Here is an 18,416-nt window from a genome sequence, read left to right as displayed (position 1 = left end):
GGCTCTGTCACAACCGCTCAACTCGGGCACTGCAGCAGCACGAAGGCAGCCCCAGACAATATGTAAACAAATGGGCATGGCTGTGTTCCATTAAAACTTTATTCACCAGCCCAGGCTATGAGCTGGATTTGGCACATGGCCGCAGACAAGCCTTTCCTCTACTAACAAAAGTATCTGTGGTTCTCTAAAGAATCAAATTAAATCTGATTTCCTGAGCCACCCTGGAAATAAAAAGGTGGGTGATTGTAAATGAATCCTAGCCTGAGAAAAGATGACAAGCATTAAAAAAAAAAAAATTATGTCTGACAAAAAATGTACTTCAATTTTCTACAAAAAAACAGTTTGAAATGAGAAACAAGCAGGATGAAAAAAAATGGCCACTCCCCAGAGCCTCTCACCTACGGCCCACATTTCCAATCAGCCTGGGTTTAAGAAACACTGGCCTTTTCCACGAGCCAGGATCCCTGCTTCTGCTATCCACCAATCAACAGAAAGATTCCTCCTGTGACCCCTTCAGTCCTCAGGGCACAAGGCAGGGCTCCGGGCCGAGGCTTTCTCGGGCACGTTCAGGACTGGGTAGGCTAGATCCTCTCCATCCAGCACAGTGATGGGCTTGTTCGGACTCGGCCCCATCGGCCAAGAGCCCCAACCCACCAGGACAATGGGAACATTCAACAATTCATGAGCTGGAGGCTCAACTCGTTTGTCCTTGACATAACTCCATTTTCTTCCATAAGAAGACTACTTAGCTATGACCTAAGCCTTTCTATAAGCATATTGTTAGCAAGGTGGCCCCGGAAAGTCTATAAACTTGTGCCCTGTGCAACTAAATGATTTGAATCTGAAGACTCTTGGGCAATGAATGATGTAATTTGAGAAAAGTGGTCACATTTTTTCCCCCATAGTTCCGCCTAATTTCAGATGACACCTATTCTTGTCCCTGCTGGTCGCTGAACCCTGTCCCTTCAAGTTCTTATCCTCCCGTTTTCACTGGTGACTCTGTTCCACTCCTGAATTTTTGTCCCAGCCCTCATCATATTATACTGGTCCTACTTCGACTGCCATCCTGTGTGCACAAGGCCCGCAGCTGGCCAGGACTCCCCCATCGTTAACTCAGTTCTCACCCTCTCTGGGTGCCTTGTCAGTTACGAGCTGCCTCCACAGGGTGTCGAAAGCATCTGGGCCCCCATAGTTTCTTATGTAACAGGCTGACCTTTCTTCTAGATAAAACGAACAGAGAAGTTGGCGAACATGGATGCCGTGGATCTCTCTCTTTGCAAACTTTCTAAAACATGATCTAACTTTTGACCTGAACAAGCTGATACTGTTCCTATAAGCCACAATGTCTCTGGCAGATTTAGAGGCGAAAGTTTAAAGATTAAAGGGTAAGGGGTAAAGTTCTGAGTATTAAATGAACAATCCTCTGATTGACTCTGACTCCAGGAAACAGGTTTTTCATGCTAATAAAGCTTAGATGGAGCAAAAGGTCAGAAAACTCTGGCAGCCAAAGCTATTTTGCCAATGACACATGCTGACAGAATCAGGCTATAAGCAATGATAGAACTATTATCTGGAGAAAATCAAGCCCTTGGGGCAGTACAAGATTGAGGAATTTAACAGAATTGTGGTTAGAGCTCTGGAGAAACCAGATTTTAAGCAGGATCTTACTTGCAGGAGACATCTCGAATCAAGTGGTCCACTGAATGTCACGGACCTTCTAAAGGAAGTGAGAAAATCAGACCCCGTTAAGAACCAACGTCGGGACTGAAGGATGATGAATTAAGGCACGCTTATCCACACAGCCTTCATACCTCCTCTGTGGAGCAAACCTTCATCTCATGTAAGATGTTAGTACAGACCCTTCTGGCTACACCTCGAATGAAAAAAAACAAATCATACGCCATTGGGTCTGGTCGTGTCCACTGTTTGAAGTCTTCTGGCTGTTAAGGAACAGATGAGTTGACACTGCAAGAACACGTAGCATCTAGGTTTGTGACTCTCGACAGGATATTCTGAATGAACCGCTAACGTGCAGATCTGTATTATTTCTCACTACAGTTGTATCCAAAAAAGAAAAAGATATATTTTTTTTAATGTAGAGTCCAACAGGGACCTAGAATTTCAGATGTGTAACGAAGAAAATGGATCAAAGAGCAAATAAGAAACTACAGAAGATGTTTATCCATAGTTATAAACTTAAAACACAGGGAAGAAAACCCAAGTAGGAAAGAAAGAAGAGGAATACAGAATGGCAAGAGTCTTATTAAAATCTTTCCCATAAATGCTTTTACTTGAAGATCTTAAAAATAACCTGGCGGATCAATAAAAAACTGCAACAGCCTAAAAAATTAAGCAATCCTTCTGATTCACATGATTGTAACAAGTTTTGTTCCTAAGAAAACATCGTTTTCCCTCACAGTCCTAATTAATCTTGAGCCTAAATGGGACGTGGCGCTCCCGTCACCTGTTCCTTCGTTGTCCCCGCTGATGAGGACAGTACGCTCCTGCCGAGGGCTTTAACTGTCAGCACCTCCTGCTTGTTACACTGAGATCAAACAGTCTTACCAGAACATTTAAGCTCTGCTTGTGAAGACAAGAAAGCTGGCCCCAAAACACTGTTCAGAGGGGGAGAAAGTCAATTTGCAGAACTCGATGGGGAATATGAGCACATTTTGGTTGAACGCATTTTTAAAAGCCATTCTGGTTACTCAACCATAAAAAAGAATGAAATAATGCCATGTGCAGCAACATGGATGGACCTAGAGATGATTATACTAAGTGAAGGAAGTCGGATAGAAAAAGACAAATATCATATAATATCCCTTTATAGGTGGAATCTAAAAAATAGTGCAAATGAACTTATTTACGAAACAAACAGACTTGCAGACATAGAAAACAAACTTGTGGTTACCAAGGGGGGAAAGAGTGGGGGAGGGATAAATTAGGAGGTTGGGATTCACATTTATACACACTACTATATGTAAAATAGATAACCAACAGGGACCTACTGTATAGCACGGGGAACTCTACTCAGTATCTTGTAATAACGTACAACGAAAAGAATCTGAAAAAGTATATGTTTATATACACATACACACACACACATATATAACTGAATCCCTCTGATGTACACCTAATGCACTGTAAATCCAGTATACTTCCACTTAAAAAATAATAAAAAAATAAAGCCATTCCGTGTGTATTTGGGGTACGTATGTATGCTTGTCTGTGCTGAGACAAACCTCATCCCTGGGGAACAGAGCTGGAAGCCAGCAGGTCCACTTTTTACCACTTACACGCCTCCAGGATTTTCTGTGTTTAAACCATGAGCATGCATTTCTTTTGTAATCAAACCTCGTTTTTATAGACAAGTTCATTTGTGCTGTACTGGACAAAAGGCTCCCTCAGACACCCGGCCCCCCCCCCCACTCCACCCGAGAGCCCAGTGCCCGCGCCTCACCTCGGCACTCCACGCTGGGGTCCCCCCAGAAAAGCTCCTGGCACTCGCTGCACGTGCGGCCTCCGAAGCCAGGCATGCACTGGCACTGCCCCGTGAACTGCGGCCAGAAGACAGAGCCGGGTCAGACAGGCTGCCGGGCCAAGGCCAGGCTGCACTGCCTTTTCCGGCTGCCAGTTACGGGAAGGGGGACCCGTCTGTCTGCCTGAGAAGGCCTCACACCTGACCAGGAACAGGGCATCTTACACTGATCCCAGGTGCTGAGGGCCCCAGGCCGGGGTCTCCTAACTGCCGTTCTGCAACTGGGGCTCGGAAGGCCCAGGGCACGTCTCCCTTTATTGACGTTTCCTCGTATCGCTCAAAAGCCTGGACCACCTGTGACTCACTCACCATTGTGTGTGTGTCAGGGAACAGGAGAACTTTCTACAATGTTGGGTATGACTATGTGGCTCATTTCAGGCTGTGTGGTTAAGGAAAAAAAAAAGCCTGATTCAGCAGCCAGGTATTGAAAAAGAACGGCCCCCCTCGTCCATTCTAAAGCGAGTCTGTACCCCTTCAGCTGGGGCGCTAGGCTGCGGTGCTACGGGTGCATCCGATGGGGCCTCTGGGCACAGTTACGCAGCCCCAGCCAAGGGGGACCGGTGATGGCGGATATCCAGTCTGCACCGTGTTTGCCAAGCTGTGTGCCCTGGTGTAAGGCTGTGACAAGGAGGGGTGCCTTTCTCTAACTGGGGCCCGGGCACCAAATAGCTGTCACCAGGACTCAAAGTCATCTTTCCATACGCCATGACGGCCTCCGCTGGCCACAACACCTCACCTCGTTACAAGACGGCCCAAAGGAATGAGCAGCGTCGCAGTTGCACGGGTCACACCCTGTCCCGCTGGCCAGCTGCCAGGTGTTGGGTGCACAGCGGTCACAGTTCTGGCCCATCACATTAGGGAGACACAAGCACTGCCCGGTGATTTTGTCGCACTGGCAGTCAGAGCCGTTACAGCGCTCCTGCACGGTGCCCAGGTAATTGCAGACACACTCTGAAAAAAGAACAACCGGTCAGATGTACTTACAGAGTCACACTCGGAAAACATACAGATCACGCAAAAGTCAGCTACATCAAATGACTACCATTTTCCCTCTCCAGATTTTGACCTGGAAATGCAAACAAGTACAGAAAGGAACAGAGGGGATTAAAAAAAAATCTAAAACTGTGGTCTTCATCTTCTTATGATGTTCCATGCAGTTCTGACATTTCCCAGGCAGACCTGCAAAGTGACACATTCTGCCCGGCCGTATTTTCACAATACCTGATTGAATAAGCGGCTGGTGAGTCACTGTAAAGTTGAAGATTTAACTGGAAATAAAACCTATGCTGTGGGAACGGAGATACCTAATGATTTCAAACCCTTGGCAGGGAAGAACAGTCATGGCTGTGTGAGCCGTGGCAGGGACAAGCCCTGTAAGCTAGGAAGGCTTAAAGCAATCAAGGTCCTGCTGGTCCTCAACATTCCGCACGTGTTTGTATCAACAAAGACAGGGGCCTGGGGCCCTGCAGACACAGCAGGAAATGCTGGCTGATCTTGTGATGAGAGAGAAATAATGTGTTCCAAAACAGAGACTTCAGAGATGTTACTTCTTTCTTTTCCTTAAGCTGGAAGGCTCTATCCATCAATGACGTAAGAAAAGGTACGGACCAAAGTGCGTATTTAGGACGCAGAAGTCCCAGCCCATCAGCAAGTTCATGGGCAGAACATAAAAATCAATATACTCTATGGGATGGCATTTATCACGGGGACAGCGACAGAGCTTTTGGTTCCCTTTCAGGCACTGAGCCACAGCTCGACACTTCAGCTCTGCCAGGAGATGAGGATGTAAAGAAAAAAAAAAAAATCATCCTCATCTTTCTTTTGTCACCAATGAAATTTTACCCCTCTGAACAAGCATTTTCCCGGATGAGACAAACCCCTGAAGGATAAAATCCCCCAAGGAGGAGGAAGAGGAAGAGAGTGGAAGTCATCCAAAGGAGCGGGCAAAGGGAACGGGCATCTTACTGCGACAATCCTGCTGGAGGGCGTCGCCATAGTAACCGAAGCGGCAGAGCTGGCAGTGCTCGCCCTCCGTGTGGTACAGGCACTTGAGGCACCTCCCGGTCTCCTTGTCACAGGCTTCTGGGTCCGTCGTGTCGATGTTGTGGTGACACCGGCAAGGCTGACACGTGCCCCCCACGTCCGAGGGATTGCCAAAGAAGCCCGAGGCGCAGTCGTCGCATCTGGAGCCTGTTGTCCAATAAAACCGGCATGGGACCTTCGGCTTGCCCACTGAAAGGTCTGGTCCCCGACATTCCCGCCAACCAGAGGGGCCACCCAGGCAGCGCCTGGGCCCCCAGTGTGCTAGCTACCGAGCCGGGTGACTGAGCCTTCAGGGGAAATGAGCCGTTAGTCGTGAGGGGAAGCAGCGTCTTTGCAGCGATGCTGCTTCAGCCTGGCTCCGCGGCCATGGGGGGTGGGGGCAGGGAGAGTTTGGAGGTTCCAGCACACAGGAGGTTAGCTCCTCATTACACAGGGACGGACAGATCAGGAGTGAAACAGTGGTCTCACAGCGGGAAGCTTAGCTTGATGTTACATCCTAACCCAAGGCGTATGTTCACTGAATAATCCCTGCTCCTCCATGAGCAACCGAAAAATGGGGCCCCTCGGGATGACCGATTTCCCTTCTTAAGGAATCCCGAAGGATGAACAAGGTCCTACTGTACAGCACAGGGAACAATATTCAGTATCCTGGGATAAACCATAACGGAAAAGAATATGAAAAAGAATGTATATATATATATGTATAATTGAATCCCTTTGCTGTACAGAAATTAAAACATTGTAAGTCAACTATACTTCAGTAAAATAAATTATTTGAGAAAATCCTGAAACATGCAAATTGGCTGAGCCATGGATAAGCATGACGAGTATTTGAAACGGTGGCATCAAGGATGAAATAATGTTTGTATGCACAACCAGCTACGCTCAGTGTTGACAGATAATGTGAGTACAGGAGACAATGAAGAATATATCTGGCTTTGACTGGTTCTGTTGTCTGGGGCTCCCAGATGATATTCTTTTCTTCCTTCTGCCCCCTATTTGGCCAGTTCACTACTTTGAGACTCCTCCACTAGGAGTTGGAAAAGGAAACGAAAAAGTAAAATGTAAATTAACTTTTCTACTGGTTAAGACCCGAAAAGTGTCAGCAGGGACTTATGGATTAAATGAGCTTGCTGTTGTGCCCTGTATTATAACATTATCATCAGAGACACAAAAATTGACTCTACCCCACATGCCAAACAGGAAAAGAACATCTTCTACGTTTCAGATCCCCTTCACTTTTTTTTTTTTGCAGTACGCGGGCCTCTCACTGTTGTGGTCTCTCCCGTTGTGGAGCACAGGCTCCGGACGTGCAGGCTCCGCGGGATGTGGGATCTTCCTGGACCGGGGCACGAACCCACGTCCCCTGCATCGGCAGGCAGACTCTCAACCACTGCGCCACCAGGGAAGCCCTCCCTTCACTTTTAATTAAGGATTGTAAAAAAAAAAAAAAAAAAAGAAAGGAAAAGAAAAAGCAACTAAATTGGCTCACTCTTCATCATTTTTCTTCCTTAACAACTAACCTCGTGAAGACGCATCTTTTCCTCCGAAAGTCTGCACATCACTTACCGATGTATCCAGGATTACAGACACAGGCAAGCTGTAAAGTAACAGGGTCTTGATAACAGCTACTGGCAAACTGGCGTCCGCTGTCGGGACCATCTGGACAAGGACAAGGACGGCAGTGATCTCCTGACCCAATGATGGCGTCTCCATAGTAACCAGCCGAGCACCTACATCAGTTGCCGAAGAGAGAAGGTCATGAACCACAGCTAGATGAAATCTGTTACGAGGAGCCTAAGAAACCACGTTCTCTGTTTAGGGACATCATTCCTCTTTCCTCACGTTTCCACACGAAGCACTTTCCAGTAGAGCAGTGGCTCAAACACTAGTTCTAATCAGAAATCCCTGGAGGGCTTTTGAGACACAGATTGCTGGGCTCCCTCTCCCCGTTTCTGATTTAGGGGCTGATGCTGCTCCTAGCCTGAGGATCCCATAGCAGGACCCCTGCATTAGGGTGACACCTCTGGCCTCACCCAGACCCTCGTTCACTCCTCCCCAGAGGAAGAGGTACATCTCCCCAAGTGCACCCTACTGCCTGCCCTGAGCATTCTGGTAGCTCCCCTCCTTGCATTAAGGAGTCTGGGGGCGGGGTCTGGGGGGAAGAAAGCCCGTGGTTGTCAGTCTCTGCCTATGCCTGGGAGGGACGTTGTGTCAGCAAGCCCATGGTGCCTTGTTCTGCAATCCAGCCTTTGCCAGTAATAAAGCCAATAGGGATGCTCTCCAGATGCCTGACCGTGGTGTCTGCCTCTCAAGGATGAGAGATGTTATTTATCAGTTCGCAAACCCAACAGGTTCCATCTCCTCTCCTTACAGGTAAGGCAGCCATGGAGCTTAAACGACTGGCAAGGCTTACACAACTAGTGAATAAATGAGCCATGATTTGAATTCAGCCTCCTGACTTTTAGCAAGGAATTCTTTTAGTATGTCATGCTGCCTTTCAACATGACTGGTAATTAAGTTACTTTTTTACTTCCTATAACATGAGAGCTTGAAGGAAGTTTGGATATCACCTAATCCAACATATTCTACTATCAGAAAGTTGGATACTTGGAGAGGTGAGCTAACTCACCCAAGATAAGCCGGTTACAAGCACAACTGGGCCTGGAACTTCTAATTCAGGTGGTTGTTTTTTTCTTTTTTGAGGCAGGGGTAATTTTTTTTAAATGGGGAGCGGGGAAGGATGAAGAAATAGAAGGGGAAAGTTGTTCAGAGGACATTAACCTTCTATTTAATTAGACACAGACACAATATAAGAACCTGTGCCCCAATTATGTGCTGGGAAAATCAGCAGTGATGAAGCAATTTTGTGCAACAGTTTGTGAGAAAGTTTTCTATGAGGCTTTTCTAGGTGAAGTAAGTCCAAATACATCATGGTAAGAACTGAGTGTTCATTTCCTGTCTCCTCCCTTCTCTAACCCCCTCGGCAATAATCTGAGCCTAGAGCTTCTTTTCAAATTCACAGGATTGAAAACTGATCATCTCGGAAAGAGGAAGAGAATGAGAAATCAGCTCAAACTAGACAGCAGCATCTGAAAGACTTTAATGCACTTTTGTCATCCAAACTAGGGCTGAAAATCTTTTCTCTTCCTATACCCTTTTGAGTTCTGCAAGAAATCAAAATGCTTGACAAATAAAATTCACAGTGGGCCTGATTTCAGGTTGGTCTTGTGGACAACCACCGCTGTTGACCTGTGTTCCCCACCCATCTCTTCCCCTTTTTCATCTGATTTTATCTGTTTGTCTCTCTCTCTCTCGAATATATTCTCCATCTCTCGATGAAAGAACAGTAATGAAAAACTTAAGGGAGAAAACAAAAGATGACGCTAATATATTAATTTCTTCCTTTTAATCTTGTGTAACTGTTTCCTTGTTATCTTTTCACAACACCATTTGTGGTTGGAAGGACTGACTTTTACTCCGAGGAGTAGTCACTGAAATCGCTGAATTCTTGAATACTATCCAGCGGTATTTGCTGCCTTGCGTATCTTCAAGCCATAAGGTAATCACAAATGCAGTTTTCACTAACAGCTTCTTTCATCTGATGAGCAACTTTTGCACTGACTGAAGCACTTGCTGAAATTTTTTTTACAACAAAAATCCCATATAATGTGGATGGATACTAGAAGAGAAAAGATTTATTGACTGGAAAGGTGGAGACTAGTAATCCAAAAAAAGCAGGTTCTAAGAGCACGGCTGCCTTTCTTAATTAGTAATGAACGCTGTAGGTCAGGATGTAATTTTTTCAGAAGGACTGTTCCTTATCTACTGAGCTGGGCTGTAATGCTATTAGAGGCACATTTTATGTCCAATTTTTACTATCCCTTAGTGCAGTGCACTACATCCATAATAATTACGCAATTAACATCTGCTAACTGGAGAAAGATCTGCTTGTGCACATTTTACGTGGGCTGTAGCTGAATAACATGTTTCCAAATAACAAAACCGTCGAAAATGACTAATCCTCATTTGCATTTGGTTTCCACTTTGACCTAAATTAGGCATTAACATTTCACAACTCTCATCCTAGGCCAGGATCTGCTGAGACAGAGAGATGATTTCTATACAGCCTTAAGGTGACCTCTAGAAAGACTCTCCAAAGAGGGCAGATTCACATCAGTTCTGTTCTCTGCTGTATCCGCCCCCCCGCCCCGAGCCCTTGAACAATGCCTGGCACGCAGAGGGCGTAAGCTAAATCTGTTCTGTATAAACGTATAAGTTCCTAGAAAATAAATACCGAGGTGATCAGAAATGAAAGAGCCATCTGGAGACCGGTAGAGATTCATTCTGTGGTTTGTCTAAGATGCTGTTTGCTCAGCCAGAAACAATCTCATTCTCTTTACTTTCAAAAGGCTGCGTGTACCTTTCACAGTTATGCCCCGTGGTGTAGTCCTGGCAGCTCAGGCATTCCCCTGTCACGGAGTCGCAGTCATCTGCATGGCCGTTGCACTGGCAGGGCTGGCAACTTGGAAAGCCCCAGTACCCGGGTAAGCACCGGTCACACTGCCGCGTGTACACCCCCTGGAAACAGTGGCACTGGCCAGTGATGGGGTCACAGAAAGCATTGACAGATCCTTGCAGATGGCACTCACAAGCTGAGGAAATAGGCAACCGAGGGACCAGCTGAAAAACGCATTAAATGCAAACACACCCCTTACATAGGCCAGTCCCCCCCTGCCCAGTGCAGAAGGCTCGTGGGCCCCTGTGGTCAGTTTCCAGAGTGCAGCATGCCTTCTGAAGCTATGGAACCCATGCTAGTATGACTCACCATCTGAAAGAATACGTTACAATTCTGATCAACTTACGTTTGCACCCGCTGGGGCCAAAGCCAAAGGTGCCGGGCGCACATCTGTCACACCTTCTTCCAACCACGTTTGGCCGGCACTGACACTGGCCTCCGTTGGGGTCGCAGACGGAACTTAAGGAACCCTGAGGGTCACACTCACAAGCTGCAGAGGAGAGAGGCAAGAGCCCATGACCCTGTATACAACAGAATATTACTCAGCCATAAAACAGAACCAAATGAGGCCATTTGCGGCAACACGGATGGACCCGGAGATTGTCATACTGGGTGAAGTTAAGCCAGACGCAGAAATACGCATATCATATGGTATCGCTTACAGGTGGAATCTCAAAAAAAAAAAGGTACAGATGAACTTATTTACAGAACAGAAGTAGAGTCACAGAGGTGACTCTGGTTACAAACAAATTTCTGGTTACCAGGGGATAGCGGGGGAGGGATAAACTGGGAGGTTGGGATTGACATATACATACTACTAAATATAAAAGAGCAAACTAATAAAAACCTGCTGTAGAGCACAGGGAACGCTACTCAACACTCTGTAATGGCCTATATGGGAAAAGAATCTTAAAAAAATAAAAGAGTGGATATGTATAACCGATTCACTTTGCTGTACACTAATGTTGTATTAGTTTCAACTATACTCCAATAAAAATTTTTTAAAAAGCCTGTGACCCAGGGCGGCTGTGCTCCCCACAGCCATGAGCCCAGTGAGGACCACTTGGCTCTGCACTGGTCTGTCCTTTTGCTGGGGCCCTTCCCAATCCTCCCCCCAAGAGCACCTTAGCTTGTTCAGAATTCCCATTTAAAGCGGTATCCTCCCTCGGATGGGTGCCAGGGAAGTGGCAGGAGCCGGAGTTGACAGATAAAAGCGGTTTTTCTAGGAAGGAGGTCATTAAGGTTTTCTCTCCTTGCCTTCAAAGCTCAAATATCACAAGACCTTCAACAAAAGCCCAGTGACCTTTCAAAGAGCAAAATATCAATTTCAGTTACGGGGTGCTGTCATTCCATCCCAACTCCCCACCCTGCGTATGGAAAGTCTCCGCGACCTTTCCCTAGTTCCCTATTCTTTGTGTGTTACTTGATGACTGAGTCCATTGTCAGTGGTGCTCTATCACTAACATGCTCTTAAAGAAACAAACACCAACTATAGTTGAGACACTATTTCCTTTGGGCTGACCGCCTAACACAGAACTATAGGACATGCCTGCCAACGTACCTCGTGATGTCAAGCGTCCTCAAGCCTCTTGAGAAAGAAGGGGCAGAAGCAGCAGCAGTAATACCTACCCAGGCCTGTCTGGTGTAACAGGGCGGAAATGCTAAAGATGATGTTTCTGCAAACATCGGTCATCGGAGTCTTCACGACGCTTCTGCTGTTCTCCAGACATCGGTATCTCTGAAAGGTTTCCCAGGCACTGTTGGTGACGACCCCATCTCCTGAGCCTCCCACAGTGAAGATGTCCAGCGACTTACAGAATGGCATGAGAACAAGCTAGGAAGAAAACAGAACAATACACTGTTCTTACGGGGGTTGTCCCAGGTCATCAATTAACGCAAGCAAACACATAAAAACCCCAAGTGCTTCTTTGACTCTTGAAAAAAAAAAAAAAACAGACTCATGGAGTCAAGTGAAAACCTTTTCAATCTTAAATATTCTCGCCAGCAAAAGTTCAGAGACCTCTTACAAAGTTTGATGGGTTTTGAAATGTCATCGTTAAGACACTTCCTATTTTCAGGAAGGATCGTCTTGAGTAGATCCTTTCCAGAGGGTGGGGTTTTGTTAAAATAAATAAGCAAAGTGGCCTCGGAGGCAGAAAGAATGACTCTGCCTCACCTCTCAGCATTCCCCTCCACAAAACCCTCTGGGGAAGGTGATGCATGCTTTCTGCCCAGTCCTCCCTGCTCGTCAGAAACGACCTCCACTTACAGAATCTATCAGCGTGTAGGGGCTGTCCACATTGCTGTCGGAGGAGGTGTACTGGGGCAGCTCTAACCTCACTGTGTAGTTCACACCCTTCTCCAAGCACACGGGGCGGGGGAGGACCACATACCTGCCCCGAAACAAGAGAAAAATAACAAACAAAGGTGCGCCTGTAAGTATCTAATCCATCAAAGCTCCACGTAGATCATCCCAAAGGAAGGAACAGTCCATGTTTGGCTCGTGGCCCCAAAATGGTAACTGTGCAACTCACCAGGCGAGACATGAGAAAAAGAATTAATTTGCATGCTGGTTCTGCTGAGCTGCAAACCATTGTCACACTGACCTGGAGCCAGGCGATAGGGACACCACCTGGTTGTCATCATCAGGAACAGTGTTTCCACATCGGCTGCTGGTTGGAATCTTCCCAGGTCGCTGCACTGTGATGACAGCTTTCTCCCAGTGGTCGGGGAGCTACAGTAAGAAACAGATGATCGGGAAGACCAACCGAGCTGGCCCGCTGCTGCCTGTCTGTCTGGATGGATCCAACCATCCATCCATCTTTTGCCAAGTTTAAATGGGAAACACTCGCTTGCGTTTCCCTTCTCTCTTGACCATTCCCTCGGCTGTTACCCCAGTTCCAGCCCGAGCCCCTTCCCACGTGGACACTGACACAGCCTCCCACTGCTCTCCCTGCCTCTCCCAACGTCCCTTTTCCACCTTAAAACACAGCTTATTATTATTATCTTTTATTGGAGTAGAGTTGACTTACAACGTTGCGTTAGTTTCAGGTGTACAGCGAAGTGATTCAGTTATACGTATGTATCTATTCTTCTTCAGATTCTTTTCCGTTATAGGTTATTACAAGATACTGAGTATAGTTCCCTGCGCTGTACAGGAGGTCCTTGGTGGTTATCCATTTTATATACAGTAGTGTGCATTCATTAATCCCAAACTCCTAATGCCTCCCTCCCCCACTTTCCCTTTTGGTAACCGTAAATTTGTTTTCTATGTCTGTGAGTCTACTTCTGTTTTGTAGATAAGTTCATTTCTATCGTATTTTAGATTCCACATGTAAGTGATATATGATATTCGTCTTTCTCTGACTTAAAAGCAAAAAAGAAGATAAAAAAAGAAAAACCCAAAACCCCACAGCTTAGATAATGACAATCCCTTGCCCAAAACCCTCTGACAGCTTCCTGTTAGTATAGAATCCAAGTTCATTTACTGATCCCAGCATTTCTCCTAACAGCATCTCCAACCATATCCCTCCTTACCTGGCTATGTGGAAGGATGCTCAAAACACCCCCTTCTCCACTGCTTATGCTATTCCTTACTTCCTCTTGTGGCAAAATTCCACCTCTGTCTTAAGGCCTCCAACTGACTCTTTAGTAAACATTTCGGCAGCCCCTGGCCAGTCCGGCTGGTATGAACCTCTCATCTTGCAGCAATGTTTGTGTCTCTGCTTAGACTTCCCACCTTTGATGGCAGTTAGGGACATGTGTCCATCCCTGGGCAGGGCAGGCCATCGAGGCAAGGAGAGAACCTAGCACATTCTCATCACCACCTCAGTTCTCAGCAAGGCTAAGTACCTAACAAGGAGATCACTACATGTTTGTGAAACTGAAGAAAAATGTACATTTTTACTTCCAAGGAGCAGAGAAAGTCAGAGAGCGTTCCCTCTATTACAATGCGCCCTCCACAATTCACAAGCACATAGTGTCCATTAGAAGAAAGATTTTTCTACCAATAACCCCCCCGCATTAGTCTACCAAGGGGTTACCTGTGGCTCATAGCGAATTAGGATGTCATACTCCATAGAATATGGTATGTTGTCGATGAAGAACTCCAAATAAGCCCCTTCAGGCACTCGGACGAAGCCTGCTCCAGTCCAGGAAGGAATACGGTCCTGGATATACTGCCGCTCCACTATGCTGACCCCCTGAGGACAAGGGGACAGGACTGATGCTTTACTTGAGATGGAATTCAAGGTAACAGTCAAAGAAATCTGGAGTCACCCAAAGGTCCAAAACTGTAGATACTAAACCCATTTTTTGCAGTCAAATTTTCCAGTAGACTGTATCATTTTTCGCTTTATAAACAGGTAATTGGTTTCTTTTCAGTTTTTAGGTTGAGGTAGTCTCGGGACATTGGAGATGGGCTTAAGGCTTAGGATGTATCTTCTAATGACAGAACCAGGAAAATGAGCACGACGGAAGGAAAGAGAACATCCCAAATGCTGTTACTAGCAAGCCTAGGAGTGACCAGGTATGTCCCAGATTTCCACAAGGCTAGCCCGATATCTAGAGGATGTATTTCTGTCATTCTCATTGGTATTTGTTTCAGGCGCCACGTACAAGTGAGGAAACTTGTTACAACCGTGAATGTTCACTACCGATGAGTGAATTCTGATCGTAAGGCTGACAGTGGATCAGTGTGAGTTGCTTAATTCAAGTGTGCATTTGAGTTTGTTCACAGGGTTACATACAGTAACTGTGATTAGCCGCCTCCAGAGGTGAAGTCCTTCATTCCCTGCAATGTATGTGTGTGCGGCCTTACCCATCATGAGGTGGAACCTATGTTCCCCTGCCCTCGAATGTGGTCTGGCCTTGTGCCTTGTGACCAGCGAAGTGTGAGAAAATGACATTCTGGCACTTGAGAGACCTGGCAGGTTCTGTTTCCTCCTCCAGATGCCAGGTAAGAATTCTCACTGTCCACACACCTCCATGCTGTGAGGCAGCTCAAGACAGCTGCTTGGAGAACAGCACCCAGCTGGCCTCCAGCTGTTTCCGCCGTCCCAGCTGAAGTGCCGGACATATATTTGAAGCCGCTAACTTTGGGCACGGCTTGTTACACAGCATTAGAAAACTGAAGCAATATCCTCTCTGAACATTTACTATACCAGCTAACTCTGGCGCTAACCAGTAGAGAAAAGAATGGAAAAAGAAAAAACAACCAACAACCCACCTGCCTAAAAACACCAAAAGCCTTACTAGTGAAAGTTCCAAAGTCTCCTTCTGCGTTACGGATTTACTTACACTTTAAATACGACTGTTCTCAAGAAGGCCTGCTCCTGGCCCTTATTTTGTGCTCACTGACGAGATGCTTCTTATTTGGTCTCTTTACAAAATGTGTATTGCCATTACTGCCCGCCCCCCATACTCTGCTTTACCCACCTGGCCAGCACCCCCCTACTTACAGGCCCCAAGTTGGCTTCTTCTGCTTCGTAGATGTAGTGATCCAAGGTGGGGAAGTAGTACCCAGATTCCACTCCATTGCACTGGCGTCCGATCATGTGGGGTTGGCAGACGCACTGGCCTGACTCTGCAGAGCAGCTGGAAAGGGAGGAGAGCTGGTCAGTTGGGCTCACCACGTTCATAATGAACCCACTGGAAGCAGATCCATGTTTGCCATTAAATAGTAAGTGGGGTGAAATATTCAGGTAGGGTTTTCTTACTTCCTTCAAAAAGTAAGTACATGGAAGGAAACATTGCCCACAAATTAATCCCAGTCTCCTGAGGTTGAAAGCTCTCAGTGACCTGGTCTTTCGGTTTTATCTCCCTCTCCTCTTGACTATGCCCCATCTGTGCCACGTTAAGGTTTTCTGTAGTTATCACATAGGTTCTTGCGTTGATGTATCTTTTGCAAATGCAACCCCTTTTCCTGGGCCTCACATCTAAATATCCAGCTCCCAGAAGGACAGCTCCAACTTAGCTGTCCCAGAGGCTAATCAGAGATCCCAGAAAGCAGCACCCAATCCCTCCCATGTTCTCTGCTGGGGAGAAGACTCCACCACCCAGAGTCGACCACATCAGAACCCAGAAATTCTTCTCTAGATCCCTTCTTCATAGCCCATCAGGAACCAAATTTGGTTATTTCCCCTCCTAGCATCTTTTTTTTTTTTTTTTTTTTTTGCGGTACACGGGCCTCTCACTGTTGTGGCCTGTCCCGTTGTGGAGCACAGGCTCCGGACGTGCAGGCTCAGCGGCCATGGCTCACGGGCCCAGCCGCTCCGCGGCATGTGGGATCTTCCCGGACTGGGGCACGAACCCCTGTCCCCTGCATCGGCAGGCGGACTCTCAACCACTGCGCCACCAGGGAAGCCCCCTCCTAGCATCCTGTGTATCCTCTCCCCGCTTTGCACTGACTAGGCTATGCCTTTCTTCTCTCTCTCGCTCACAGTAAAAGCAGTTACAGTCCTCTAATTGGTATCCTTATTGCCAATCTTCCAACTTCTCAACCTGAACTTCCACCTCCCCCCAGAGCTACCTGAATGACGTTTATGAGATGCATTAACCACATCACTTCCAGGCACGATGGCCTTGGGGAGGCGCACCAGGCCCCCACCAGCTTCCCTACCTTCCTAGCCTCGCCTCTGCCCTCGCCTCTCCAACCACACTGAACTACTTAAGAGTTTTTCCAATGCACTGGGGGACTCACGACCCCTTGCCTTTGCTTGTGTTGTTCCTGCAGCCTGGAATGCCCTGATCCCTTATTTACCCAGCAGAGATCTACCCACTGTCCTTTCAAGATTCAGCTCACAAATCCCTCCTGCTGTGGCGTTTCCTGACCATCACTCCCCAACCCACAGAAGGAACCACCTTCTCCGTCGTGCCACCGCCTCCTTGCAAGAGAAATGATGTACGCGACACATCAACAACTAAGCTGCTCACAAAGTAGGTGTTCATTAAAGTTGACGCGCCGTGTCTTCAAATCCTCCTGATTTTTCAACTGTCATCCCTTCATGAAGGCTTGTGTGGTTCCCTCCCTCTCCTCCTCTCAAATGGTGCCTTCTGAGGCCTCAGTTGTTTGCTATCTTTATTGTTAAGACATTGATCACTTCCTCTCTTGTTGGACAATTATTGACAACTTTGCTCTACACCTGAAACACTGTAAATCAACTATACTTCAACAACAAAAAAGAAAAAGCCCCGAATTACATGCATCCATTTTTACTTCATTAAAGTCAAGATGTGATTTGGAATTGTTACTTTAAACCTATTCCCAGAGTTTTTTTTTTCTCATCCCAAAGTTCATTTTAAACCAAATATCTAAGGCAAGTTACAACTCACAGGAAGACTGAACACTCAGAGCTTTATTAAAAACACCCCAAACAGCCCTGTCATGGTCCAGCTGAAGTCTTCCTTTATGTCATGTAAATAGTTTTTATCCTACAGGGGTAAGAACACACTCGACATCCTGTAGACAATTCCCAGAGGAGGCAAGCTTGTTCCAGTTAGGACCTAGACCTCTTTCAGGCTAATCCACCAAAAGCCATTTCCCAAAACTCAGGCGTCACACATGACATCACAGGGACAAAAGAAAATCCCTTTCCTCCCCAGCAGATGTTTACTGAGGGAACAGATGTCTCAAACGTGAGCCACCAAAGAAGAAAACACCCAGATTCTTCCCCATGCCATCCATTACTAGAGAACAAGCCAAGGAAGGCAAGGATAGAGACAGTGGGCAGACTCCCAAGAGGCTTTTACCCGCAGCACAGTTGGAAAGAAAAAGCAACTCACGAGGACCTGACCCTGTGCAGGGAATTCCCCTCATGTCAGCTCCACCGCCACACGCCTGTGTCCACACACTTGAACGCTTGTCACCCATAGGCGTGGCCCCCATTCAACACCCGCTCCTTTGGTGAACTCGTTCTTGGGGCTTTACCTGCCTCCATGCAGGTGGCCCTCGCCTACAGCTCTTACTTCTGACTCACGACTGTGCTCTGGTTGTACCCCTCCAGCCGCAAATGGGACATTTCCATGGTTTGCCCAGCCGTCACCTCTAATTCATCCTGTCCCAAACTGTTCGCCACCTCACACAGACTTATCTTCAGCTCTGCTATTTCTGTCAGCAGATTTAAAATTACTCTGATGTAGAACAGACTTGTGCTTGCCAAGGGGGAGAGGGGGAAGGGATGGATTGGGAGGTTGGCATTAGCAGATGCAAACTATTATATAGAGAATGGATAAACAACAGGTCCTGCTGTAGAGCACAGGGAACTCTATGCAATCTCCTGTGATAAACCATGACAGAAAATATAAAGAATGTGTGTG

General features: G+C 46.7%; 1 protein-coding gene across 1 annotated transcript in view; it reads right to left on the bottom strand.

Moving 5' to 3' along the window:
* The window catches only part of LAMB1 (laminin subunit beta 1), a 72,828-nt gene that overhangs the window by 19,929 nt on the left and 34,483 nt on the right, over positions 1–18,416 (bottom strand). Inside the window, exons 13-23 of the mRNA XM_065884277.1 lie at positions 15,560–15,695; positions 14,144–14,302; positions 12,707–12,834; positions 12,370–12,493; positions 11,730–11,934; positions 10,447–10,590; positions 10,005–10,236; positions 7,151–7,314; positions 5,504–5,728; positions 4,275–4,489; positions 3,461–3,557 (exon numbers count right to left, since the gene is read on the bottom strand). Coding sequence (XP_065740349.1) covers positions 3,461–3,557; positions 4,275–4,489; positions 5,504–5,728; positions 7,151–7,314; positions 10,005–10,236; positions 10,447–10,590; positions 11,730–11,934; positions 12,370–12,493; positions 12,707–12,834; positions 14,144–14,302; positions 15,560–15,695 — 1,829 coding nt within the window. The remainder of the gene's footprint in view (positions 1–3,460; positions 3,558–4,274; positions 4,490–5,503; positions 5,729–7,150; positions 7,315–10,004; positions 10,237–10,446; positions 10,591–11,729; positions 11,935–12,369; positions 12,494–12,706; positions 12,835–14,143; positions 14,303–15,559; positions 15,696–18,416) is intronic.

This window comes from Phocoena phocoena, chromosome 9 (genome assembly GCF_963924675.1).
Source record: "Phocoena phocoena chromosome 9, mPhoPho1.1, whole genome shotgun sequence".
Taxonomy (NCBI): domain Eukaryota; kingdom Metazoa; phylum Chordata; class Mammalia; order Artiodactyla; family Phocoenidae; genus Phocoena; species Phocoena phocoena.
Note: the sequence above shows the minus strand (reverse complement) of the source record. Positions and strands in the feature narration are given on the sequence as shown.